General features: G+C 41.0%; 1 protein-coding gene across 10 annotated transcripts in view; it reads left to right on the forward strand.

Annotated features, from left to right (window-relative positions):
- Positions 1-26813, forward strand: part of ARMC3 (armadillo repeat containing 3) — a 118973-nt gene that overhangs the window by 21064 nt on the left and 71096 nt on the right. For 8 of the 10 annotated variants that reach the window (XM_048837900.2, XM_048837901.2, XM_075125915.1 and 5 more), the window contains exons 6-11: positions 8302-8370; positions 8697-8872; positions 10335-10529; positions 14866-15049; positions 23110-23262; positions 23387-23492. In XM_048837900.2, coding sequence (XP_048693857.1) covers positions 8302-8370; positions 8697-8872; positions 10335-10529; positions 14866-15049; positions 23110-23262; positions 23387-23492 — 883 coding nt within the window. Of the gene's footprint in view, positions 1-4594; positions 4686-8301; positions 8371-8696; positions 8873-10334; positions 10530-14865; positions 15050-23109; positions 23263-23386; positions 23493-26813 lie in introns of those variants that run through there. The other 2 variants (XM_075125916.1, XM_048837908.2) reach the window with 2 other exon arrangements.

Raw genomic sequence — 26813 nt, forward strand, 5'->3', positions numbered from 1 at the left:
ATTAGCTGATGAGACAATTCCAGGACCTGATGAAGTGGGTTGCTGACACCTTGCAAATTCCCCTGGAAGAAGTCCTGGATTCCCATCACAAGCTTCTGAACATATCACACACTTCTATCTATGTATGGACTGGATGAATGGACTCTAAGGTGGATAGAAAGCTGGCTAGATTGTCGGGCTCAACGGGTAGTGATCAACCGTTCGATGTCTAGTTGGCAGCCGGTATCAAGCGGAGTGCCCCAGGGGTCAGTCCTGGGGCCAGTTTTGTTCAACATCTTTATTAATTATCTGAATGATGGGATTAATTGCACCCTCAGCAAGTTCGCAGATGACACTAAGCTGCGGGGAGAGGTAGATACGATGCAGGGTAGGGATAGGGTCCAGAGTGACCTAGACAAATTGGAGGATTGGGCCAAAAGAAATCTGATGAGGTTCAACAAGGACAAGTGCAGAGTTCTGCACTTAGGAAGGAAGAATCCCATGCACCGCTACAGGCTGGGGACTGACTGGCTAAGCAGCAGCTTTGCAGAAAAGGACCTGGGGATTACAATGGACGAGAAGCTGGATATGAGTCAGCAGTGTGCCCTTGTTGCCAAGAAAGCCAATGGCATATTGGGATGTATTAGCAGGAGCATTGTTGGCAGATCGAGGGAAGTGATCATTCCCCTCTATTGGGCACTGGTGAGGCCACACCTGGAGTATTGCGTCCAGTTTTGGTCCCCTCACTACAGAAGTGATGTGGACAAATTGGAGAGAGTCCAGCGGAGAGCAATGACAATGATTAGGGGGCTGGAGCACATAGATTCATAGATACTAAGGTCAGAAGGGACCATTATGATCATCTAGTCCGACCTCCTGCACAACGCAGGCCACAGAATCTCACCCACCCACTCCCGCGAAAAACCTCTCACCTATGTCTGAGCTATTGAAGTCCTCAAATCGTGGTTTAAAGAGTTCAAGGAGCAGAGAATCCTCCAGCAAGCGACCCATGCCCCATGCTACAGAGGAAGGCGAAAAACTTCCAGGGCCTCTTCCAATCTGCCGTGGAGGAAGATTCCTTCCCGACCCCAAATATGGCAATCAGCTAAACCCTGAGCATATGGGCAAGATTCACCAGCCAGCTACACAGGAAAGAATTTTCTGTAGTAACTCAGATCTCACCCCATCTAACATTCCATCACAGGCCATTGGGCCTATTTACCATGAATATTTAAAGATCAATTAATTACCAAAATCATGTTATCCCATCATACCATCTCCTCCATAAACTTATCGAGCTTAATCTTGAAGCCAGATAGGTCTTTTGCCCCCACTGCTTCCCTTGGAAGGCTATTCCAAAACTTCACTCCTCTGACGATTAGAAACCTTCATCTAATTTGAAGTCTAAACTTCCCAATGACCAGTTTATATCCATTTGTTCTTGTGTCCACATTGGTACTGAGCTTAAATAATTCCTCTCCCTCTCTGGTATTTATCCCTCTGATATATTTATAGAGAGCAATCATATCTCCCCTCAACCTTCTTTTAGTTAGGCTAAACAAGCCAAGCTCCTTGAGTCTCCTTTCATAAGACAGGTTTTCCATTCCTCGGCTCATCCTAGTAGCCCTTCTGTGTATCTGTTCCAGTTTGAATTCATCCTTCTTAAACATGGGAGACCAGAACTGCACACAGTATTCCAGGTGAGGTCTCACCAGTGCCTTGTATAAAGGTACTAACACCTCCTTATCTCTACTGGAAATACCTCACCTGATGCATCCCAAGACCGCATTAGCTTTTTTCACAGCCATATCACATTGTCGGCTCATAGTCATCCTATGATCAACCAATACTCCAAGGTCCTTTTCCTCCTCCATTACTTCTAATTAATGCATCCCCAGCTTATAACTAAAATTCTTGTTATTAATCCCTAAATGCATAACCTTACACTTCTCACTGTTAAATTTCATCGTATTACTATTACTCCAGTTTACAAGGTCATCCAAATCTTCCTGTATGATTTCCTGGTCCTTCTCTAAATTGGCAATACCTCCCAGCTTTGTATCATCCGCAAACTTTATTAGCACACTCCCACTTTTTGTGCCGAGGTCAGTAATAAAAAGATTGGTCCCAAAACTGAAGGGCAACAAAGGTGTGACAAGATTATGAGTATCAACAGATGGCTTAGGCAGTGGTGCTATAAGGAGGGCTTTGGGATGTATGGCCACTGGGAGGCATTCATGGACAGAGGACAGTTCTCTCGGAATGGACTTCATCTGAGTAGGGAAGGAAATAGACTTCTAGGATGGAGGCTGGCACAACTGATTAAGAGAGCTTTAAACTAGGAATTTGGGGGAGATGGTTGGGAGATGTCCAGGTAATGTCCATGCCAGATTTTAGCATTGAGAGGGAAGAAAACGAAGTAAGAAAGGATACAGCCGTGGGTAGGAGAATGTAAATAAGGAGGAAGGGCAGTGTGGATACCAGCCTAATAGGTTATACTGGCTGTAGAATGACCATGCCTAAAGGGTACAGAATGTGAGCGAGGCCAAACAGCAAAAATTAAGATGTTTGTACACCAATGCAAGGAGCCTAGGTAACAAAATGGAGGAACTAGAGCTACTGGTGCAGGAAGTGAAACCAGATATTATAGGGATAACAGAAACATGGTGGAATAGTAGTCATGACTGGACTACAGGTATTGAAGGGTATGTGCTGTTTAGGAAAGACAGAAATAAAGGGAAAGATGGTGGAGTAGAATTGTATATCAATGATGAGGTAGAATGTAAAGAAATAAGAAGTGATGGAATGGATAAGACAGAGTCCGTCTGGGCAAAAATTACGTTGGGGAAGAAAACTATTAGAGCCTCCCCTGGGATAGTGCTTGGGGTGTGCTATAGACCGCCAGGATCTAATTTGGATATGGATAGGGCCCTCTTTAATGTTTTTAATGAAGTAAATACTAATGGAAACTGTGTGATCATGGGAGACTTTAACTTCCCAGATATAGACTGGAGGACGAGTGCTAGTAATAATAATAGGGCTCAGATTTTCCTAGATGCAATAGCTGATGGATTCCTTCATCAAGTAGTTGCTGAACCAACTAGAGGGGATGCCATTTTAGATTTGGTTTTGCTGAGTAGTGAGGACCTCATAGAAGAAATGGTTGTAGGGGACAATCTTGGTTCAAGTGATCATGAGCTAATTCAGTTCAAACTGAACGGAAGGATTAACAAAAATAAATTTGCAACTAGGGTTTTTGATTTCAAAAGGGCTGACTTTCAAAAATTAAGGAAATTAGTTAGGGAAGTGGATTGGACTGAAGCACTTATGGATCTAAAGGCAGAGGAGGCCTGGGATTACTTTAAATCAAAGCTGCAGAAGCTATCGGAAGCCTGCATCCCAAGAAAGGGGAAAAAATTCATAGGCAGTAGTTGTAGACCATGACTTATGAGGAGAAGCTGTGGGAACTGGGATTGTGTAGTCTGCAGAAGAGAAGAATGAGGAGGGATTTGATAGCAGCCTTCAATTACCTGAAGGGGGGTTCCAAAGAGGATGGACCTAGGCTGTTCTCAGTGGTGGCAGATGACAGAACAAGCAGCAAGGGTCTCAAGTTGCAGTGGGAGAGGTGTAGATTGGATATTAGGAAACACTATTTCACTAGGAGGGTAGTGAAGAACTGGAATGGGTTACCTAGGGAGGTGGTGGAATCTCCTTCCTTAGAGGTTTTTAAGGCCCGGCTTGACAAAGCCCTGGCTGGGATGATTTAGTTGGTGTTGGTCCTGCTTTGAGCAGGGACTTGGACTAGATGCCCTCCTGAAGTTTCTTCCAACCCTAATATTCTGTGATTCTATGATCTCAGCATGGGTGGTATGCCAATTAATGAAGCACTCCTTGAGCTAGCCAGGTTCATCTGGCAAATTACAACAACGCCTCCCGCCCATGCAAGAGGGGTGATAAAAAAATATTATGTCTTGGCCAGAGATTGTGAGTTTTTATTTTCTTATCCAGCACCAAATTCTTTAGTCATGAATCCAGTCAATGAAAGGGGAAGGCAACATACCCAAAACGCTACCTCTTATGATAAGGACCAGAAATGTTCAGTATGGGATAGCTAACCACCAGGCACTGATGTCAAAATATGTCTACCTGAACTACAGAAGCTTAATGCTTCTATTCACCATTTACCCCAGGAACATCAAGAACAATTCAGAGCCATAATAAAGGAGGATCAGCTTAGCAAAAACTTCACTGAAGTCTTCACTCAATGTAGTGTATACTGCAGCCAGGTCTATTTCCACCTCAGTAGCAATGGTGTGAGTTTCTGGCTTCAGTTGTCTGAGTTGTCAGAAAAGCAGACTTTGACTCCCTCAGGGAACTGATGGGCAGGATCCCCTGGGAGAATAACATGAGGGGGAAGGAGTCCAGGAGAACTGGCTGTATTTTAAAGAATCCTTATTGAGGTTGCAGGAAGAAACCATCCCAATGTGTAGAAAGAATAGTAAATATGTCAGCTTGCTTAACAGTGAAATCCTTGCTGATCTTAAACACAGAAAAGAAGCTTACAAGAACTAGAAGACTGGACAAATGACCAGGGAGGAGTATAAAAATATTGCTCAGGCATGCAGGAGTGAAATCAGGAAGGCCAAATCACACTTGGAATTGCAGCTAGCAAGAGATGTTAAGAGTAACAAGAAGGATTTCTTCAGGTATGTTAGCAACAAGAAGAAAGTCAAGGAAAGTGTGGGCCCCTTACTGAATGAGGGAGGCAACGTAGTGACAGAGGATGTGCAGAGCATCCAAGGGTGCTAAAGGAGTTGGTGGATGTGATTGCAGAACCATTGTCCATTATCTTTGAAAACTCATGGCGATCAGGGGAGGCCCCGGAAGACTGGAAAAAGGCTAATGTAGTGCCCATCTTTAGAAAAGGGAAGGAGGAGGATCCAGGGAACTACAAGCCAGTCAGCCTCACCTCAGTCCCTAGAAAAATTATGGAGCAGGTCCTCAAGAAATCAATTCTGAAGCACTTAGAGGAGAGGAAAGTGATCAGGAACAGTCAGCATGGATTCACCAAGGGCAAGTCATGCCTGACTAACCTAATTGCCTTCTATGATGACTTAACTGGCTCTGTGGATGAGGGGAAAGCAGTGGATGTGCTATTTCTTGACTTTAGCAAAGCTTTTGGTACGGTCTCCCACAGTATTCTTACAAGCAAGTTAAAGAAGTATGGGCTGGATGAATGGACTATAAGGTGGATAGAAAGCTGGCTAGATTGTTGGGCTCAACGGGTAATGATCAATGTCTCCATATCTAGTTGACAGCCGGTATCAAGCAAAGTGCCTCAAGGGTCAGTCCTGGGGCTGGTTTTGTTCAATATCTTCATTAATGATCTGGAGGATGGCGTGGACTGCACCCTCAGCAAGTTTGAGGTTGACACTAAACTGGGAGGAGGGGCAGATACTCTGGAAGGTAGGGATAGGATACAAAGGGACCTAGACAAATTGGAGGATTGGGCCAAAAGAAATCTGATGAGGTTCAACAAGGAGAAGTGCAGAGTCCTGCATTAGGACGGAAGAATCCCATGCACTGCTACAGACTAGGGACCAAGCAGCTAGGCAGCAGTTCTGCAGAAAAGGACCTAGGGGTTACAGTGGACGAGAAGCTGGATACGAGTCAACAGTGTGCCCTTGTTGCCAAGAAGGCTAATGGCATTTTGGGCTGTATAGGTAGGGGCATGGCCAGCAGATTGAGGGACATGATCATTCCCCTCTATTTGACATTGGTGAGGCCTCATCTGGAGTACTGTGTCCAGTTTTGGGCCCTACACTACAAGAAGGATGTGGAAAAATTTGATAGAGATTTGATAGTTCCTTTCAACTACCTGAAAGGGGGTTCCAAAGAGGCTGGATCTAGACTGTTCTCAGTGGTACCAGCTGACAGAACAAGGAGTAATGGTCTCAAGTTGCAGTGGGGGAGGTTTAGGTTGCATGTTAGGAAAAACTTTTTCATTAGGAGGCTGGTGAAGCACTGGAATGGGTTACCTAGGGAGGTGGTGGAATCTCCTTCCTTAGAGGTTTTCAAGGTCAGGCTTGACAAAGTCCTGGCTGGGATGATTTAGTTGGGGATTGGTCCTGCTTTGAGCAGGAGGTTGGACTAGATGACCTCCTGAGGTCCCTTCCAACCCTGATAGTCTATGATTCTGTTAGTTTCCACAAGAGGTTCAATTGACCATGGAAGATTTATCTTTCGATGGCCATAAGCTTTTTGCAGACTTCGCGAATGACTCGCTTCATATCCTAAAGAACTCTAGAGCAGCTTGCAAATGAGAGGACATTTAGCAGGTCTCAGTTAGCACAAACATCCCGCCCTGCTCAATTTTTTGCTTTCTGTAGGCCACCAGTACCACTGGTAAGAGGTTGAGGTTTTGAAAGAAAAAGCCCAGAACTATCTTGACTGCTTCATGCCAATCTTCAACATTGTCCAAACACCAGTTTAGATGGTTTGGTTGAGAGTCCAAACCACCAAATGACCAGGTTTTTCCCAGCTGCGTGACACAACCCCAGTCCTCAATTTGGACACCTCCTCTGTCTTTTTCAGGAAGCATGAGGGACTATAACATCAGACAAATGGGTGTTAGAGGCCATAACTTTGGGCTATACTATCCAAATTACCTCCATCATGCCCTTCCAACCCCCATCCCTCTTCAGGGACTGCCTCTCACTGTCAATTGCTGACACAGAAGATCTCATTGCTTCTAGGAGCCATAGAACCAGTCCTACCTCAATACAGAGGAAAAGGGTTCTATTCAAGATATTTTCTGATACCCAAGAAATAATGGGGGTTGGAGGCCGCTATTAGATGACAGACAATTGAACAAGCATGTTGACATCTGAAATTCAGGATGGCATCCCTAGCAGTTATAATTTCCTTCCTGGAATTAGGGAACTGGTTTGAAAGCCTTGATCTCAAAGATGCCTATTTTCTAATAGGGTTTCATCCCACAAAAGATTTCTTCATTTCACATTCAATCACAATCATTACCAGTACAATGTCCTACCCTTTGGCTTGTCATCTGCCCAGGGAGCTTTCTTAAAAATCATAGTGGTCATACCATGTTGTTTAGGAATAACTGTTTTTTCCTACCTCGACAACTGGCTCCTCAAGGGTCAATCATATCAGGAGGTTTGGTCAGCAGCTCAAACAACAACTTCACTATTCCAAAGTCTAGGTCTGCAGATAAATCTTAAGAAATCAATATTGACCCCCTACACAACAATTGTTTTTGGAATGTTTCCGGATTCAGTAACAGACCGGGCTTATCTCCCTCTTGACAGGCTCTTTGCTTTGAAGGACCTTATCCAAAAAGTGCAGCTCAGCCCTCAAGTTCCAGCAAAGATATGTCTGCAACTACTGGGACGCAGGGCAACTTGAGTTTTTGTGACAAAAAACACCATGTTGCATCTTTCATGTCTCCGGGGGTGGCTCAGGATAGTTTATGTACCCAACAAATACCGCTTGAACAAGAAGGTGTCTGTATCCAGCCAGGTCCTACAGTCACTCACCTGGTGCTCATCTTAATTAATTAGTCTCTTAGAGTTGGTACGGCAGCTTCCACCTTTTCATGTTCTCTGTATGTATATATATCTTCTTATTATATGTTCCATTCTATGCACCTGATAAAGTAGGCAGTAGCCCATGAAAGCTTATGCTCAAATAAATTTGTTAGTCTCTAAGGTGCCACAAGTACTCCTGTTCTTTTCGCAGATACAGATTAACACAGCTGCTACTCTGAAACCTATCATTAGTATCAAAGTATCAAGGTATCATTAGTGCGTCCACACTACCCCAAATTCGACCCACCGAGGTCTATTTAAGCACTAAACCCCCGGGAGGAGTATAGAAATCTATTTTAGGAGCCCTTTAAGTCAACAAAACAGGCTTGGTCGTGTGGACGGGTGCAGGGTTAAATCGACCGAATGCTGCTAAATTCGACCTAAACTCGTAGTGTAGACCAGGGCTAAGAGATGGTAGTTAAGTCAGCAGAAGAAGTCTTCTGTTGACCTAGCTCCATCTATACCAGGGGTTAGCATGACCTGACTATGGTGCTCAGGGCACAAAAATTTTCACAGTCCTAAGCAACATAGCTAGGTCAATCTAATTTTTTAGTGTAGATCAGGCATAAGTCAGTTTCTCAGGATCAGGGAGTAGCATTAAGCAACCTCATTGAGTTTTCACTTTGCTTTTCATTCTGTGCATCAGCTGTATCTCTGCATTATTTCCATCTAACCACACAAAATCTTCATATTTATTTTTCTGTCATTGTAGATGACGTCAGAAAATTATTAAGAGAGCTAGATGTCACAAATTCAGTCATAGCTCGGCTGGCACCAGAAGGTAACCTGCAATGCTCCTTTGTGTAAAAATACTGTCAAAAATAATTTACTTTCACTATCTGATCAGGCCATTTAATAAAAAGCTTTCTTGTAAGTTATGATTTGTCATAACACATTAGATAAGTGATTGACCTAGTGCTTTTATAGCCACAATTCAGTAATTTACTGAGTATTATGATATGTTATGTAGATTGAACAGTATGTTTATAGCAAAGTAAGGTAAGATTAACAGCTAATGTTTATTGACTTTCAAATAATATTTTAACCCAATGGATGAATGAGCATATATTCTATTGAACAAAACCTAATTTTATTTTCACCCTGTAGAAGATATAGTTGTCCATGAGTTTGCCAGTCTTTGCCTAGCACATATGGCAGTCGAATATACCAGTAAAGTGCAAATATTTGAGCAAGGTGGACTAGAACCACTTATCAGATTGCTAAGTAGCCCTGACCCTGACGTTAAGAAGAACTCTGTTGAATGCATCTATCACCTCGTACAGGTAATTACAGAAACAGATCAGCATTGTATTTTTATTTCTTTTCTAGAGATTAATCACTTTAAAATATCTACTTCTATTCCTGTAATATCTAGAATTTATCAATTTATTGAAAAATCACTTAATCTCAAAGGGCATGAGTCTCATCTCAGTTTCAGCTATAGTTTTACCTTACTATAGCTCTTTTAACTTCAACTCAGATACTCTTGATTTAGCCCAGTGTGAGCAAGATCAAAATCAGACCCAAAAACGTTTGTTTAAATAAAAATCTTGTTTTTTCATTTGACAAGTCTTTATCCCCATAGTAAGGGTTACAGAAATGTCTGTTTATCCAAAACTGCACAAATAGAGTGATTAAAATTGCATCTTGCCTTATTCTTGCAAACAAGTCCACAACAATAATTTTGAACTTATTCCTAAATATAGGTGAAAACTGTTGGCAGTTTTTTTTCCATATGGGAGGAAGGTATTGTAATTGACTACTTTCACAATCAGCACTAATGTCACCCATAAGCTGCTTAGCAAAAGAATGGTACAGTTGTATAGTAGTTATTTTCAGAGGCTGGGCAAATCAGTTCAGTAATGAATTCAATTCGTGGTTCTCTTTTTTGGGTGCATCAGAACAAGTCTTTATTCTGAATCACATTTTGCTGTATCTCCTCTCTTGCTATCTTGCTGACTTTGTTGCAGGGTGTATCTGGATAATTGCACCAGGTGCTTGCTTAAATTGATAAGGAAAATTACACACTGTACAGGTGCAATATGCTATTATAAACAGATTATAACTACTTTATTCCTTTACTATTTTAATATGGTATAGTATACATTCTTCATTGAGTGATATAGATAGAGATTAGATATATATGCAAAGGTTGAAATATTAAACAAAACCAGGTTTCAGAGTAACAGCCGTGTTAGTCTGTATTCGCAAAAAGAAAAGGAGGACTTGTGGCACCTTAGAGACTAACCAATTTATTTGAGCATAAGCTTTCGTGAGCTACAGCTCACTTCATCGGATGCAACCAAAACCAGTTTTTTAGTTATGGAAGCCTAAGAGAGGAAACCAGGCAAGTGCCTCAAAGTGTGAAAAAGTCTCTTTTTTGTCACTGAGATAACTTGAAATGAGCAAACTAAATTTCACCAAACTTTTCCAAAAAAATCCACATATGGACTGAGATAAGCATCAACATTTTCGGCCTCCTCAACCATAACTAGGCATTATAATTAATACTTTAGTAATGCAAAATTCTTTGAACTGTTTTGAATATTGTTTTGTGGAATACTTATTTCAATTTCCATTTTCAGTCCAAATGTAAAGAAACCTTCAGAATTAAAAGTTGCAAAATATTAGCTCATTAATATGTTTGAAATCAGAATTTCTTTGTTCTTTATGTAAAGCCAGGAGTCAACATGCTATTATATTGTGCTATCAGTTACACTTACTCAGTTTGGTATTTCGCTGCAGGATTTTCAAAGCCGTGCTGCAGTTCGTGAACTAAATGCTATTCCTGCCTTACTGGAACTGCTGAAATCTGAATATCCAGTTGTTCAATTGTTAGCTCTCAAAACCTTTGGTGTAATTAGCAATGACAGAGAAACCAGGATAATACTGAGAGAAAACCAAGGATTAGATCATCTTTTTAAGATACTGGAAACTAAGGTACAGTTTATTTGAAATATGAACTATAAATGTAAACTTGAAAAAGTGTGTTTCAGATATTCTGTATCCAGTCTTCATCCATGCATCCTACTAAAGAAATGAACTTCATCATTTTAAATTTGTTGTTGTGGGGAGTAAGATTCTTTTTGTCAGATTCTGTTAGTATGTGTGTGTTGTTTTATTGCTGTTTGATTATACCAATGAGCTGACAAGTTGACAGAGTAAACCAAATCCAGAGAAATGTTCATTTATGCTGTTTCTTTGAAAACTATAAACAAAATAAATTTTTTGCCCCTTTTTTGTGTAACCAAAGTAATAATAATTCATTCCAAGGAACTTTGCTTTTTACTTGAAAAGACTGAATGTAGTATGTGTAATCAATGGGTCACTCATGAATGAGGTACTCAACATAAGGATTCATAGATATTTAGGTCAGAAGGGACCATTATGATCATCTAGTCTGACTTCCTGCACAACGCAGGCCACAGAATTTCACCCACCACTTCTACAAAAAAAACCTCACACCTATATCTGTGCTATTGAAGTCCTCAAATAGTAGTTTAAAGACTTCAAGGAGCAGAGAATCCTCCAGCAAGTGACCTGTGCCCCATGCTACAGAGGAAGGCGAAAAGCCTCCAGGGCCTCTTCCAATCTGCCCTGGAGGAAAATTTCTTCCCGACCCCAAATATGGCAATCAGCTAAACCCTGAGCATATGGGCAAGATTCATCAGCCAGATACTACAGAAAATTCTTTCCTGGGTAACTCAGATCTCACCCCATCTAATAGCCCATCACAGGCCATTGGGCCTATTTATGAATATTTAATTATCAAAACCATGTTATCCCATCATACCATCTCCTCCATAAACTTATCGAGTTTAATCTTAAAGCCAGATAGATCTTTTGCCCCCACTGCTTCCCTTGGAAGGTTATTCCAAAACTTCACTCCTCTGATGGTTAAAAACCTTCGTCTAATTTCTAGTCTAAATTTCTTAGTGGCCAGTTTATATCCATTTGTTCTTGTGTCCACATTGGTACTGAGCTTAAATAATTCCTCTCCCTCTCTGGTATTTATCCCTCTGATATATTTATAGAGAGCAATCATATCTCCCCTCAACCTTCTTTTAGTTAGGCTAAACAAGCCGAGCTCCCTGAGTCTCCTTTCATAAGACAAGTTTTCCATTCCTCGGATCATCCTAGTAGCCCTTCTGTGTACCTGTTCCAGTTTGAATTCATCCTTCTTAAACATGGGAGACCAGAACTGCACACAGTATTCCAGGTGAGGTCTCACCAGTGCCTTGTAGAACGGTACTAAAACCTCCTTTCCCTACTGGAAATACCTCACCTGATGCATCCCAAGACCACATTAGCTTTTTTCACAGCCATATCACATTGGCAGCTCATAGTCATCCTATGATCAACCAATACTCCAAGACTTTTCCTCCTCTGTTACTTCTAATTGATGCATCCCCCGCTTATAACTAAAATTCTTGTTATTAATCCCTAAATGCATGACCTTACACTTCTCACTATTAAATTTCATCGTATTACTATTACTCCAGTTTACAAGGTCATCCAGATCCTCCTGTAGGGTATCCCTGTCCTTCTCTAAATTGGCAATACCTCCCAGCTTTGTATCATCCGCAGACTTTATTAGCACATTCCCACTTTTTGTGCCAAGGTCAGTAATAAAAAGATTAAATAAGATTGGTCCCAAAAACGATCCTTGAGGAACTCCACTGGTAACCTCCCTCCAGCCTGACAGTTCACCTTTCAGTAGGACCCATTGTAGTCTCCCCTTTAACCAATTCCTTATCCACCTTTCAATTTTCCTATTGATCCCCGTCTTATCCAATTTAACTAATAATTCCCCATGTGGCACGGTATCAAATGCCTTACTAAAATCTAGGTAAATTAGATCCACTTCGTTTCCTTTGTCTAAAAATCTCAAAGAAGGAGATCAGGTTGGTTTGGCACGATCTACCTTTTGTAAAACCATGTTGTATTTTGTCCCATTTACCATTGACTTCAATGTCCTTAACTACCTTCTCCTTCAAAATTTTTTCCAAGACCTTGCATACTACAGATGTCAAACTAACAGGCCTATAATTACCCGGATCACTTTTTTTCCCTTTCTTAAAAATAGGAACTATGTTAGCAATTCTCCAATCATACGGTACAACCCCTGAGTTTACAGATTCATTAAAAATTCTTGCTAATGGGCTTGCAATTTCTTGTGCCAATTCCTTTAATATTCTTGGATGAAGATTATCTGGGCCCCCCGATTTAGTCCCATTAAGCTGTTTGAGTTTCGCTTCTACCTCAAATATGGTGATATCTACCTCCATATCCTCATTCCCATTTGTCATGCTACCATTATCCCTAAGATCCTCTTTAGTCTCATTAAAGACTGAGGCAAAGTATTTGTTTAGATATTGGGCCATGCCTAGGTTATCCTTGACCTCCACTCCATCCTCAGTGTTTAGCGGTCCCACTTCTTCTTTCTTTGTTTTCTTCTTATTTATATGACTATAGAACCTTTTACTATTGGTTTTAATTCCCTTTGCAAGTCCAACTCTACTTGACTTTTAGCCTGTCTCACTTTATCCCTACATGTTCTGACCTCAATAAGGTAGCTTTCCTTGCTGATCCCTCCCTTCTTCCACTCCCTATACGCTTTCTGCTTTTTCTTAATCACCTCTCTGAGATGCTTGCTCATCCAGCTTGGTCTACAACTCCTGCCTATGATTTTTTTCCCCTTACTTGGGATGCAGTCTTCCGATAGCATCTGCAGCTTTGATTTAAAATAATCCCAGGCCTCCTCTACCTTTAGATCCTTAAATTCTTCAGTGCAATCCACTTCCCTAACTAATTTCCTTAATTTTTGAAAGTCAGCCCTTTTGAAATCAAAAACCCTAGCTTCAGATTTATTTTAATTAATCCTTCCGTTCAGTTTGAACTGAATTATCTCATGATCACTTGAGCCAAGATTATCCCCTACAACCATTTCTTCTATGAGGTCCTCACTACTCAGCAAAACCAAATCTAAAATGGCATCCCCTCTAGTTGGTTCAGCAACTACTTGCTGAAGGAATCCATCAGCTATCGCATCTAGGAAAATCTGAGCCCTATTATTATTACTAGCACTCGTCCTCCAGTCTATATCTGGGAAGTTAAAGTCTCCCATGATCACACAGTTTCCATTAGTATTTACTTTATTAAAAACATTAAAAAGGGCTCTATCCATATCCAATGGCAGAATGGGGCCGAAGAGCAGCAGCCTAGGTAGTTTTTGTCATTGCTGTGGTACTGATCAGTAATATGCGAAGAGATGATAAAGTAAAGGAAGGGTTTCTCTCATATTAACCATCATCTGGGAAGCACATTTGGTTTTGTTTTTCAGCCTGTCAGCTTATTCAGATAAAAATAAGATCTCACCACATCTAAATGGTAGTTGGAAAATCTTTTTTCTTTTTTCTTTCTTTTTTTTTTTTTTTTACAGCTATACCTGGTGAGTGAGTGGGAGAATCACTAGTTTTCATGCTGTGTTTATTGTTTTATCATTTTGGTTCTGTTAACACTCTTTTTATAATGACATTACTGTAACATTTTTCAAAGGATTTTAAATAGTGGAAGAATTCACATGGCTTAATTTTATGTGACTTTTCCATTTTCTATATTTTGTCCAGTGCTAGTGCAGTTTCAGAGCCAATCTTGTTCCCTTAATTTAGTCTAAACACCAGTGATTCCAGGTTCCATTCCTGACTTGGATACTCCACTGCTCCAGGCAGAGGTGATGCTGTCCCACTGGGGGCACTAAGCAGGAATGATTGTCCCCCCACCCCCATCACATAATAAAAAAGCGAATGCGGGCCCCCTTGAGCTGCTTGGGATCCTAAGTAATTGCTTAGTCTGCTTATGCCTAGAAGCGGCTCTGGCTCTGAGATCTGGAACAAGTCACGTGAGCACCTCCTGCCTCAGTTTTAACCATCTGTAAAATGAGTATAATGATACTTATTTCCCTTGTGGGAGTATCATGAGGCTTAATATATAGTAAAGCTCTTTGAAGTCTTAAGATATCAGGTTCTCTCTAAGGACCTGATCCAAAGCCCATTGAACTCAATGGGAGTCTTTCCATTTTTTTCATAATTATAACCAAGCTTGACTCCATGTTAACACAGGTTGTGGAGTCTGTCAGCATAGTTTTAAAAGATGCATAATGGATTTCATTGTGTACCAGAATGTGCAATAATTAATTATGGTAATTATCTTAGAAGCTAGAAAAGTTAAAGATATTTTAATCTTCATTAGAAGACTTTTTATTTTTTCTTACTAGGAATTTAATGATCTTCATGTGGAAGCTCTTGCAGTAGTGGCAAATTGTCTTGAGGATGTGGATACTATGCAACTAATTCAGCAGACAGGGGGCCTTAAAAAGCTACTTTCATTTGCAGAAATGTCTACCATTCCTGATATTCAGAAGAATGCAGCAAAGGCAATTACTAAAGCAGCTTATGATCGTAAGTTACTTTTTAAAATTCTATGTTAATTTCTTATGGAAATCCTGTGGGGGTGAATTTTCAGCCAGCCTGAGGGTCACTTCCCAGCATAAGACTACTAATCATGCTGGGAAGAAATAATTCCATAAATGAATTGCAGTTGCAAATCTTAGTGGTCAAAATAGCAAACAGGTACTAAATTAGATATAGAAACTGCTAATATGTGGGTATAAAATGCTTCCAAAAAGGGAATCTTGGCCTCTGAAAATTTGGGCCTTTATCTTTTATTTAATGATTTTAGATACCTGATATCTCAAGCGTTGTTTGCCATTAAATATTCCTCATTGGCAGTGGATAAACCTGAATAACAATAATTGGGCTAGTCCCCTCTCTTAAACCTACAACTGCTCATCTAAATGTCAGGCAAGTTAGGGTATAAATTCCTGTTGCAGGGACATAATAGACTTTAAATGGCCTGCAGATTAATAAATCCCTGTGGAATTAGATAGCTTTTTTTCTTCTCTTTTAATAATTATTCATAGCATGGTTCCTATTTTTGCAGCCAGGTTTTTTTAATTCACCATTGAGTTGAGAATTATGCAGAACAAACTCATCACTTTTGCCCATGAGGATGCTGTTTAAATAAGTCTATACATGAAAATACCTCTGGTGGGAAGAGTGGAGAGTTACTGCAGCTCCTCTAGGAATGAAAAATAGTGTGGGATGAGTAAGGTCAATCCCTCATGTTGTAATCACCTCCAGAGTGGTACCACCCCCACTAGGGAGGCTGGCATATGCTAATTCAAACTGAGTCTCCAGAGACCAAGAGACAAAGAAAAGATTTTCAGTATAAAAGGCTGAGTTTAAAATAACAGGGCTTTCTTTCTGACCCAGTAAACAGACAGGACCTTCTGTCCAGCAGCGGTTTCAACCTATGAAGAAGGGTCCTATCTGTCTGCTGAAACAAAATGAAGGCCTTGAGTCAGTTCAAGTTCATACTTTTATACCAAAAGCCCTTTCTTTGTCTCGTAGTTTCTGGAAAACCCAGCTTGAACTAGTATACACAAACCACCTTGGGGTGGAACTTCTCTGGAGTTGTTCACAATCTCAGAAGTAATCGCCCCCTACAGTTTCAGTTCCTATAGGATAACACAATCATATGTAAACCATTCATAAATGTAATACAAAGGTCCCCAAAGATACTGCATGGGGTTGCAATATCTGTCAAATCTCCTCCATAAAGAAGTGGGTATAATTAGGGTGCTTGTCTAGCATCCTAGGGGAACCCACAAGTTTGTTCCCTGGCTGGCATGTCTGCCAATACCTTTTATAACTTGAGACTTCAATAATGCACATAATAAACATTCTCTCCCCCTAGCCAAATTTCTTTGTCTATCCCACCTCCTTGGAGGTCAGGCCTCGGAACCCAGATGGCCTAAACTCAGCTTTGTTGAGGGGAGGAGGAAGATTATTGCTTTTGTTCCCCGCAGTTGAGTTGAGATGAGCAGCAGTTCCTCTCCCCTTTGCTCAGGGTCCTTTATATTTTCATAGACCACCAGGCAGTCACAGACTGGAGGGGGCAGGGAAGCTCCCCCTTCTTTGTTGCTATCTCAAGTATCAGTTTCTTTGTTACCTGCAAGGGATACCCAACCCTACTTATCCCTGTCACCTGCTCCATTTGCATTTTGGCTGACATGGTCCCTTGCAGCTGGGAGCTAACTGAGGGGTCCAGTTAACCCATTCTGCCTTAAAAGCCATAATATCCTTCCCCAACAGCAAAGAAAATGGAATGTCTGCTAGCACATCTACAACCAATACTCCTGACCTTCCTGGGTCTATATGGAAGTCTGTGCTGTAGATAGAGTGAAGGCTTTTACACTGGGAACTTTAACCCAGGATTCACACCCTGGGAGCATTTGATGGGGTTTCACTACATGGAGTTTAACTATGTGGAGTTCTAGCAATCCCAGTATCTCTCCATACAATTATTGTTTCCCCGTTAACTATCGCCTGCTCCCACTGGTGATCAGATGAATGTGCACCCCAGAGAGTGTAGCATGACATGTGGGCAGTAGCTTCGTGTGTGAATGGTTCAGCATGAAAATTACATGCCATTGATGAACTGGCTCCATCTCCAAAGGTTTGGTCGCACAGTGTATTCTGAAGTTGCGGTGGAGCTGGCCTTCCCAGCACTGCACTGGGCCTCAGTGGTTGGACTGGGAAATCCCAGGCAAAATGACCCAGCTGGCCACAGATGGGACATCATATTTCCACATCCATCCCAGGGCTTCTCAGAGGAGGCTTCCCACCCCTCCTCCCCCAATTTCCCAGCTACGGTTACATCTCTAGGATCTTTTCTCATTGCCGCATCCTCTGTTCTACCCTTTGTGGCACCATCTCCATGATCCCGTGCATGTCCTGTTGGAGAAAAAGGAAGCTCTTCTGGCTCCTTGTCTGTAGGGGATACCCCAACCTGCCTCAGATTGTCTGAATGCAGCATTGTTTACCCTCTCCAATTTCTTCAGATCACAGGGCAGCATTATACATTTAATTTATGTACATTTTGTAAACATATTATCTAATTTAATATACAGTTAGAAAAAACTCTCCTTCCCCTCCCCTGCCTCTCAGGTCTCCTTTCTTGTGTCCTCATCTAATTCTTCTCATAACCTCCCTAGATTGACCAATTGAATATTTACAATTATTTTTATTGCAAATGCTATATGAAAAGAGCAACTCTGCCCCTCCAGTCCACACTATGGATCTCTGTTCATTTTCTCCACTTGTCAATGGAAGTTCCACAGGTGTAATGTCAGTGAGAGTTCTGTACATTGATGATTGGCACCGTAGATTGGAGAGGAGGAGATTGTGTCAAGACTTTCATGATGTATTTTTCCAGTGTTGCTATTTTATTTTGACATTCTGGGAAAAAATGAACAATAAGAATGTAAACACCATTTTTCATAGTCCTATGACAGATTTCCATGTACTGCATTCCAGGTAGATTACTTATGTTCCTACTACTACAATATATTTTTATTTCTTCTTTCACATTTACTTCTTGCATATAAACACATACCTCTCTTCCCCCTTTGCTCACCTTTTTTTGCATTTTGGTGTCCTACTGTTTTAACATCTACAGTACGACATTCCTAAAGCACATGCTGACAAGAACTACTCATAATTATTACTGTATCATACAATCTTATGTCCTTGGATATAACTGCCAGTGATGATGCATCTTCTTGTTACCTTTCTTTACAAACGCAATCAATGGTCTCAGTATAAAGGCTTGGTCTCTTCTTCAGACTACGATATATGGCGTAGATCAGTGGTCTCCAACCTTTTTATGCCCAAAATCATTTTTTGAATTTAAGGGCAACCCAGGATCTGCCCCTCCCCTTCCCCAAAGCTCCTCCCCACTCACTCCATCCCCACCTCTCTCCGTCATTTGCTCTCCCCCACTCACTCACTTTCACCAGACTGGCGTAGGGGGCTGGGGTTCGGGAGCGGCTGCAGGCTCTGGGCTGGGGCCGAGGGGTTTGCAGTGTAGGAGGGGGCTCTGGGATGAGCCTGGGGCAGGGGGTTGAGGTGCAGGAGGGGGTAAGGGGTGCAAGCCTTGGGAGGGAGTTTGGGTGCAGGAGGGGGCTCTGGACTGGGGCAGACTGTAAGAGTGCAGGAGGGGATATGAGGTGCTGGCTCTAGGAGAGGGCTCGGGGCTGGCTCTGCGAGGGGGCTTGGGGCTTGAGCTTGGGATGCAGGAGGGAGTTTGGGGGGCAGGAGGCGGTATGGGGTGCTGGCTCTGGGAGAGGACTCAGGGCTGGTTTAGGGTGCTGGCTCTGGGAGGGGGGTTTAGGGCTGGGGCTTGGGGTGCGGCCTTCCGCCGGGCAGCACTTACCTCTGGTGGCTCCCGGTCAGTGGTGTACATGGCTGCCGCTAAGGCAGGCTCCCTGCATACCCTGGCCCCACACTGCTCATGGAAAGGGCCAACACGCCCCTGCAGCCCTGGGGGTGGGGAGGTGGCATGTAGCTCCACGCACTGGCCCTCTCTGCAAGCACCACCCCCGCAGCTCCCATTGGCCACAGCTCCCCGTTCCCAGCCAATGGGAGCTGCGGGGATGGTGCTTACAGGCAGGAGCAGTGTGTGGAGGGAGACCCCTGCCCCTCTGCTCCGGGGCCGGACTGGCCGCTTCCGGGAGTGGCGTGGGGCCCAGGCAGGCAGGGAGCCTGTCTTAGCGGCAACTCCGCTGCACTGCTGGAGATCGCAATCGACTGGGAGATCCTCTACGTACACACTGTAACGAGCGTGATCAGGTAAGGTGAGCTATTATCAGGTAAGGTGAGCTATTACCAGCTATTACCCTGCTGTCCTGCTGGTAATAGCTCACCTTACCTGATCACTCTCCTTACAGTGTGTATGGTAATTCCCATTGTTTCATGTTCTCTGTGTATATAAATCTCCCCACTGTATTTTCCACTGCATGCACCCAATGAAGTGAGCTGTAGCTCACGAAAGCTTATGCTCAAATAAATTGGTTAGTCTCTAAGGTGCCACAAGTCCTCCTTTTCTTTTTGTCCAATATATTAGCTCCTAGACATGGCACCAGGGAGAGAGGGAGATGTTAAATACGTTGCTGCTAGCCAGGTTCATGATCTAAAGTTAACTTCTCAGCTGAAGAAAAGGTGGAACAGTAGCAATTACCAGGAACAGTGTAGGGGAAAATCAGAATCAACAGTATGCAATTGTGTTTTGGGAATTTTTTGTACTGTAAATGTACTAAACATGCAACATTTGTAAATTCATTGCATTAGTAGTATGCCTAGTGTGTGGTATAGTACTCGATTATTACTCTGATTAAAATGTAAGTGCATGACTTCTTGGGCAGAAATCCAATATAGTGCATTATAGTTCTGAGTCAGCATGTGATTTCATCATTAAAATCTGTTATAACTATACAGTAATCTGCCCTTTGCAGGTTTGGTGAACACAGCTGGATTTTGAGAACATTTCCAGCAGGGTAGAGAAAAAGAATTATGGTCTTGCATTAAAATGGAAAATTGTACCTCTGTTATGATGGTACATGTATCTATTTTCTGACGGCAACAGTTAGCTATAAACCAGTGCCAGTTTCTGAAATAAATAGTGTTGGCAGCTGTAGCTGAAGTTGCTTTTTTCCTGATGGATGTGATGCTAGTAAACACATTTTTTTGCATGTCATCCTTCAAAAAAGTATTTGCCTTAGCTTTTCTTTGTTGGGAAAGATGTCACAAAAGGGTTACACTGTATGAACAAAGCAACTTAGGTGGGATAAATATTTTATTAAATTTTGGACACCATCTTTAGTTCAGTGTTCTGTTTATATAAGGCCAAACTGGCAGTTTAATCACTGTGCTTTGTTGTGCCACAAAATTATGTATTTAATACAGTTCCTTTGCAGGGCTTTTATTTTGTACATCCAGAGTTATGGATTGCAAGCTTTGACCCTGATTCACTGTTGTCTCACAAATAATGCAGTCATTTACATGAGTGCAAAGTGAGAACAAAATGTATTTAAAATTCTGTAATTGTAATTTAGTAGTATTTTTCATCCACTTTGTCCTGACTTTGCTTTGGTATAAATTATTACAGAAGGTGCAGGGCAATAGTGTATTGGGCTCTTTGTTCCTAGTTTTGGGGTAAAAATGAGTAGTAGTAAAAAAAAAACAACCTAAACAAGAGTTAGTTCATGATGGGCTCAGTGCTCAAAAACAGGATGAGGTGTTGGTCCTCCAGACTCTGCTGGCTGCCTGTGTCTGATTGCTCTGTGTACTATTAGATCAATATATTCAAATAATTCCAGGGTCAAGAGATTTATCACTACAAATATGGTGTTATCATCTGAACATGAGAAGTGCTTTGGTGCAAAATGATGCTGCTTTATTGTACATAAAAGGCCCATAATAAAACCCAAATGGACAAGCTCATGCAAATAGAGATAGGGTCAGCCAGAAATATTTGTCCTTAGAATACAATTGAAAAATGAAACTTAAAATGTTAATAATTTTCTTTATATGTACACTGTAATAGTATACAATAAAGTCAAATCAAAATCTGCTGTTCTAGATTATTTCTAATACATTTGAAATGGCTATATTTACTAGTTTAAAGGAACTACTGCAGAGTATTAATGTTCTTAATTTGCCTTCATGTAGGCAGTAAATATATTTTTTACCTATATTTGAAAAAAATGTTCATCCTTAATCACACATGGCATTTGGAAAAATAAGAATAGCATTTTAAAAAAATACAAAAATTTCATATAGCAACGATGAATTTGCCATATCAAAACAAATTACTGAAGCAAGAAGACTCCCCTAGAGAGCGTTATTAGGGATTACAGACTAGTTTGGCAAGCAACAGGTCGGAAGCAAAGTCTATTACTTGTCAAATCAGTCTGTAATCCCATTTAATGCCCTCTTGAGAGAGTTGGCTGTTACACGTCAATGCTGTGCCAAGTTTCTTTCTGCTGTTGCTTAAAATTCTCCCAACACTTGAGTTTTTGTGTATTATACTTTGTGATGTAGATTATGTAGCTTTGATGAGTATAAAATATGTAGAAACTGTCTGGAAAAGAGAAAACGATAGCCTTGTGATATGTATGCATTGAGCCATTTCTGCAGTAATAGGGCTTGATTGAAAATCTAGTTTTCATTAGCTTTATGGTCAAACTGAGAATTTTTTTAAGCCAAACCAAAACTATCACAGAAGTTCCGTTTTCATTGAGAAGAACGATTTTAAATAACATAAAATAATAAATTTATAAAATGAATGTAAATGTTTTAGATAATATTAAAATTATCTTCTTTTTTTCAGTTAGACCACAGATTGCGGGCTGCATCTTGGCCTAGGCTCTGATTCAGCAAAGGATTTAAATAGTTGTGGCAAAAATGTCAAAAGTGGCTAAGTGATTTATATATCTGTCTCATTGAAAGTCAGTGGAATTTGAGCTCTTGAATCACTGATGAACTTTTGAAAATTTTACCCCATATGCATAACTTTAAGCACATAAGTAGCCCTATTGCTGTCAATGGGACTACTCACAAGCATGGGTTATGCACATGCTTGAGTGTTTTGTTGGCTCTCGGCCCTAGTGATTACAGTGATGAAGAGCAGCAGATATGCTATCCAGTGCTTCCTTTGCTACAGACTCCTGCCAGTCAGGGAGGATGCACTCTGGTGTGCACTTTATTGTTACCCTGAACAGGATTGCTGACAGCAACATGTAGCCTTGCTGGGTGAAGGGAGGGAGCTGGACATGCTCTCTAAACTTCAGACCACACCTATTTTGAGGTAGGTGAGTTCTCCAAGCTTATTGGCCAGCCCTCCTTTGAGTGCTGTGGAAAGATCTTGTGCTCCTGCTTGTATAGTAGGAGGAGACTTCCTGTGCACTCTTCCTTGCCCTGGCACATCAGTGCGGCATAGGGCAAGATTGAGCCCCAAGTCTTTTAACATTTCCTTTAAACTGCATTTTAATGAAGAACTATGAGTTGCACGTTTTTTATCTGCCCTTGCCTTTTGTTTGGTCCATATAATACTGTGACTGATATGGGAACCATCAAGTACACAGCTTAATTGTTCTTTTACTTGTATATTTGCCTTTAAATTTCATGTACATGACTCCTATTAGCATGAACTGAGGGAAGAATATATCCCTTAAAGAGTATGACTGTAGTAAACAGAAAATGTGAAAGCTGAATCACTGAGTCTGCACAACCAGGAAACAAACTCTCCACTGAATTTGGTTATTTGTGTTTAAAGCTGGTTATTAAAATGCATCCTTTTTATCTCCCTTGCCTTTTAATGCGGGTCTCTGCCAGGAGAGGTGACAGCTGAGGAACCGGGAGCTAGAGTGAGTGCCCTTGGTGGACCAGGAGGGAGGAATATAGGTGCAATTGCCTTGAACTGTGATGCCACACACTGGGCTTTAGTCTCTCATTTGTATCAAAAGCAAGGAACAAATGTGTGAGATCAAATAGATGTCGTTCTCATTTGCAATCCTATTTCTATGAAGATTAATGCTATTTTTTGTTTTTGTGTAAAGCTGAAAATAGAAGAATTTTGCATGAAGAAGAGATTGAAAAGTGCCTTGTAACCCTTTTGGGAACTGACAATGATGGTGCTAAAGCTGCTGCTTCTCAAGCTATTTCTGCTATGTGTGAGAGTTTAGCAAGCAAAGATGCTTTTGGAATCCAAGGTGAGTAAATTGGGGAGGAGATGGAATTAGCTCCATTAAGCTCCATTTTGTAAGGACCATATTATCATTTTACAGTTTCCCATGGGTTATTTAAAGCAGCATATGTACAATTATTTTTTTAAAGGGATTCCCCAGCTAGTTCAGTTGCTAAGCAGTGAGAATGAAGAAGTAAAAGAAGGTGCTGCCATAGCTCTGGCTAATCTGACAACAGCCAGTCCTAGCAATGCAAGGTAAGTGTGCAATTTGTAAATAACTATGTAAAATACTAATCTGGACATATTTTGATTTTAAAAAAATTCTCCAGTCAATGTCCTAGATCTCTAGTCAATGTCAGTGGGAGTTACACATACATAAAAGAGAGCACAGCATAGTAGCCAAGAGGCCAGACTTTAACCTGCTGCAGCTGCCAGGGGAATCTCTTGATGATGATGAGCTGGTGTGGCAGTTCTATGCCACCCCCATTAGTCCTCAATGTAAGGGATGTGGTCAGGACATCCCTACACTATGGTAGTGTCCAGCTGCAAACTGTTCATTGAGGCTCTGGGCAGCCGATGTAAATTACAGCAGCCTTTGGCTGAGCTGATCTATGCACAGATCAAGGATCAGGGGAATGTAAAGCTGGCTTAAATTTACTTTTCTGTTATCACACAGTCCTGCACCAACCTTAGATGGACTGGTGAATCTGATCTTAGGTCTGCTATGTAGATCAGAAAGCAATAACTTACATTAAATGGGTATGCAGGATGAATGCTGTGTGACTATAATTACTTGCTAACTTCACTTGTAAATGAAACTCTTTTCTGAGTCATAGATGAGCCAAAGAGTAACTTTGGACTCATGAATGATAAGGCCAAACCCTTTGCTGATACAAATCAGCATAGCTCCAGCTCACCAGCTGAGAATCTGGCCCCTATTTGTTTTATATTCATATAACTAAAAAAAATACTAACCCTTTTTTTAATTTGGAAAAAAAATCCAGCCTGAGATACCGTAATCCATATTCATCCTAGAACTGGGTTTGTTTATTGTTTGTTTTTGTTTTTGGTTTTGTTTTTTGTCTCACTTGTAAACCACTGAAAGTAAATACATTTAATGGGAATGCAGATATATCTTTAAATGATGTGAATTTGCTGTGTAATGATGTTGAGGATATTCTAGTCACAAATGGGACTAATGAGAATAGAATCATTTTATTAGTTATGTATTAGTTCCTTCTTATAAGCCCCCAGAGTGTTAAATCATAAAGCCAACAGCAACATATACATTTTGATGTGATAAGAACAGCATAGTGGCTAACTTAAAGAGGGGTAGCCACTGGGGAAGAAGCACTGCGTCCCTGACTGAGGGAGACTGCTGAGGAGACCAAAAAGCAGTGAGCGAATGGTGTGACTGAACTATAGAGACATTTTGAAGTTAGGCCCCTCCAATTTTATGTCCGCCTTGCCCAGAGGCATAGGCGCCGACTCCATGGGTGCTCCGGGGCTGGAGCACTCACGGGGAAAAATTGGTGGATGCTCTGCACTCACTGGCAGCTCCCAGCCCTCCCCGGCCCCAGCTCATCTCCACTCCGCCTCCTCCCCTGAGTGCACTGCCGCTCCACTTCTCCCCCTAGCTCCCACCGCTTGCTGCACGAAATAGCTGTTCGCGTCGCGAAGCGCTGGGGGGAGGAGGAGGAACGAGGTGCGCTCTGGGAAGAGGCAGAGCTGGGGCGGGGATTTGGGGAAGGGGTCCAATGGGGCAGGGAGTGGGCAGAGTTGGGGTGGGGACTTTGGGGAAGGGGTTGTGATGGGGGTGGGGCAGGGGCGGGGGAGAGCATCCACTGGCACCTGGAAAAGTTGGCGCCTAGGCCCAGAGGGACCTAAGGTTGTGGCAAGATGCTGCAAAAGGTCCACAATGGGATGCTAGTTGAGCTGTTATGCTTATAGAAAGCACACACAATTTTTTTATAGGGGAAAAGGCAACACGCTGCATTTATTGAGAATACAGCAGTTAGCATATGCTTTTTAGTTACACACATACACCATGCACACAGTTTTGCCAGTCGATGTTTATAGTTGTTAGTTTAGAGTTTGGATTGATTTAGTGGCCAGCCAGATTGGTTCCAGAGGGGAGCTGGGCTTTGTTGGTTGCGATTTGATGCTTTTGGAGCTGTTGGCTAGACGAACCCAAAGCTCTGTGGCAATGCATTTTGTTTTTATAGTTTTTTGTTGTTGTTGAAGTTTATAGATTTTGCTGTGTTACTTTATAATTGATTATTTTTTAGTGGGTGTTATTTTTTGATGGCTTAAAACACCTTTGGGAGGGTTATTTTGTTTGGTTTTGATTTAATTAATTAGTTTGTGTTTTAAGACTGCTAGCCTTTACTTTAGGGTTGTTAATTTGCCCCTTTTTAACCATGGGTGCGCATTGATTTTTTTTGGCGTTTTGGTGGGGTTGTTTGGCCATTTGGCTTTAAAAATGGCCTTTATATATATATATATGATAGATGCATACATTTTTTTATTTATGCAAATAGTTTTTTGCAGAGACCTTTAAAAGGTAACAAATAGCAGTGTTTTATGTTGAATAAGAAAGGCATTGTAAATTAGACCTTACCAAATTTTGTAATTATTTTTTTTCATACTGGGGCTTGGGCTTTTGAAATTTTTAAAATTTAATTAACATAGACACAGACACAACTTTGTTTGTTGCTTACAAGGCATAAAAAGAAAATGGTTAATATTAGTATTTACTATTTTATTTATTTATTTTAATATTTTAATTTTTATTATAAAACATACAATGTATACAGCCAAAACATAATTAATTATATAGCACGGTACCCATGGTACAACATAATTTCCCTTTTGACCCTTTGAGAACAATTTTTGAGTGGGTCATATTTTATATAATTGTTTTATAGCAATGTATTGGGAGGTAATTTGAGCTTGTGGTTGCAAGTTGATAAACATTTTTTTTATTTAGCAACACATACAGAACATTTTAATTGGGCAAACACAGGATAGTACCAATACAATTAACAATGGATGAAGCATGATTGACAATATACCTTTGGAAGTGGGAGACCAGCTTGTAAAAACATTATACCGATGATATGCAGTGAGGTTTTTTTAGAATTAGCGATTTTAATTATGTTTTTATTTGCATGTGTTATTTGGAGAATTTGTTTTTTTTATATTTTTGGGGGTTTTTTTATTTGTTTTTTTTCCCCAAAAACTGAGTTATTTTTGCTTTTAGAAGCAGATGATTAGCTAATTTTTGCCAATTTAAACCAAGGGAGATGGAGAAGTTAATCAAGGGGGTGATTACGGTACTTTGGGCATTTTTTAGCTTGCAGAGGTAATAAGTGTGGTTATTGGTGTATAAAGAGCTAGCATTGCATTTACACTTATTTACTGGTGGCTGGCTAATACTTTTATTTTTTTTAAATATTGTTTTTTAGGATATAACACATATACATTGTTCCTTATATAAAACACGTGTTACATTTTTAAGTTTATTTTAAATGTATGTTCTTAACAATGTAGTTTTATTGCATGGTTTTATGGTGG

Source organism: Caretta caretta, chromosome 2 (genome assembly GCF_965140235.1).
Source record: "Caretta caretta isolate rCarCar2 chromosome 2, rCarCar1.hap1, whole genome shotgun sequence".
In the NCBI taxonomy this organism is placed as follows: domain Eukaryota; kingdom Metazoa; phylum Chordata; order Testudines; family Cheloniidae; genus Caretta; species Caretta caretta.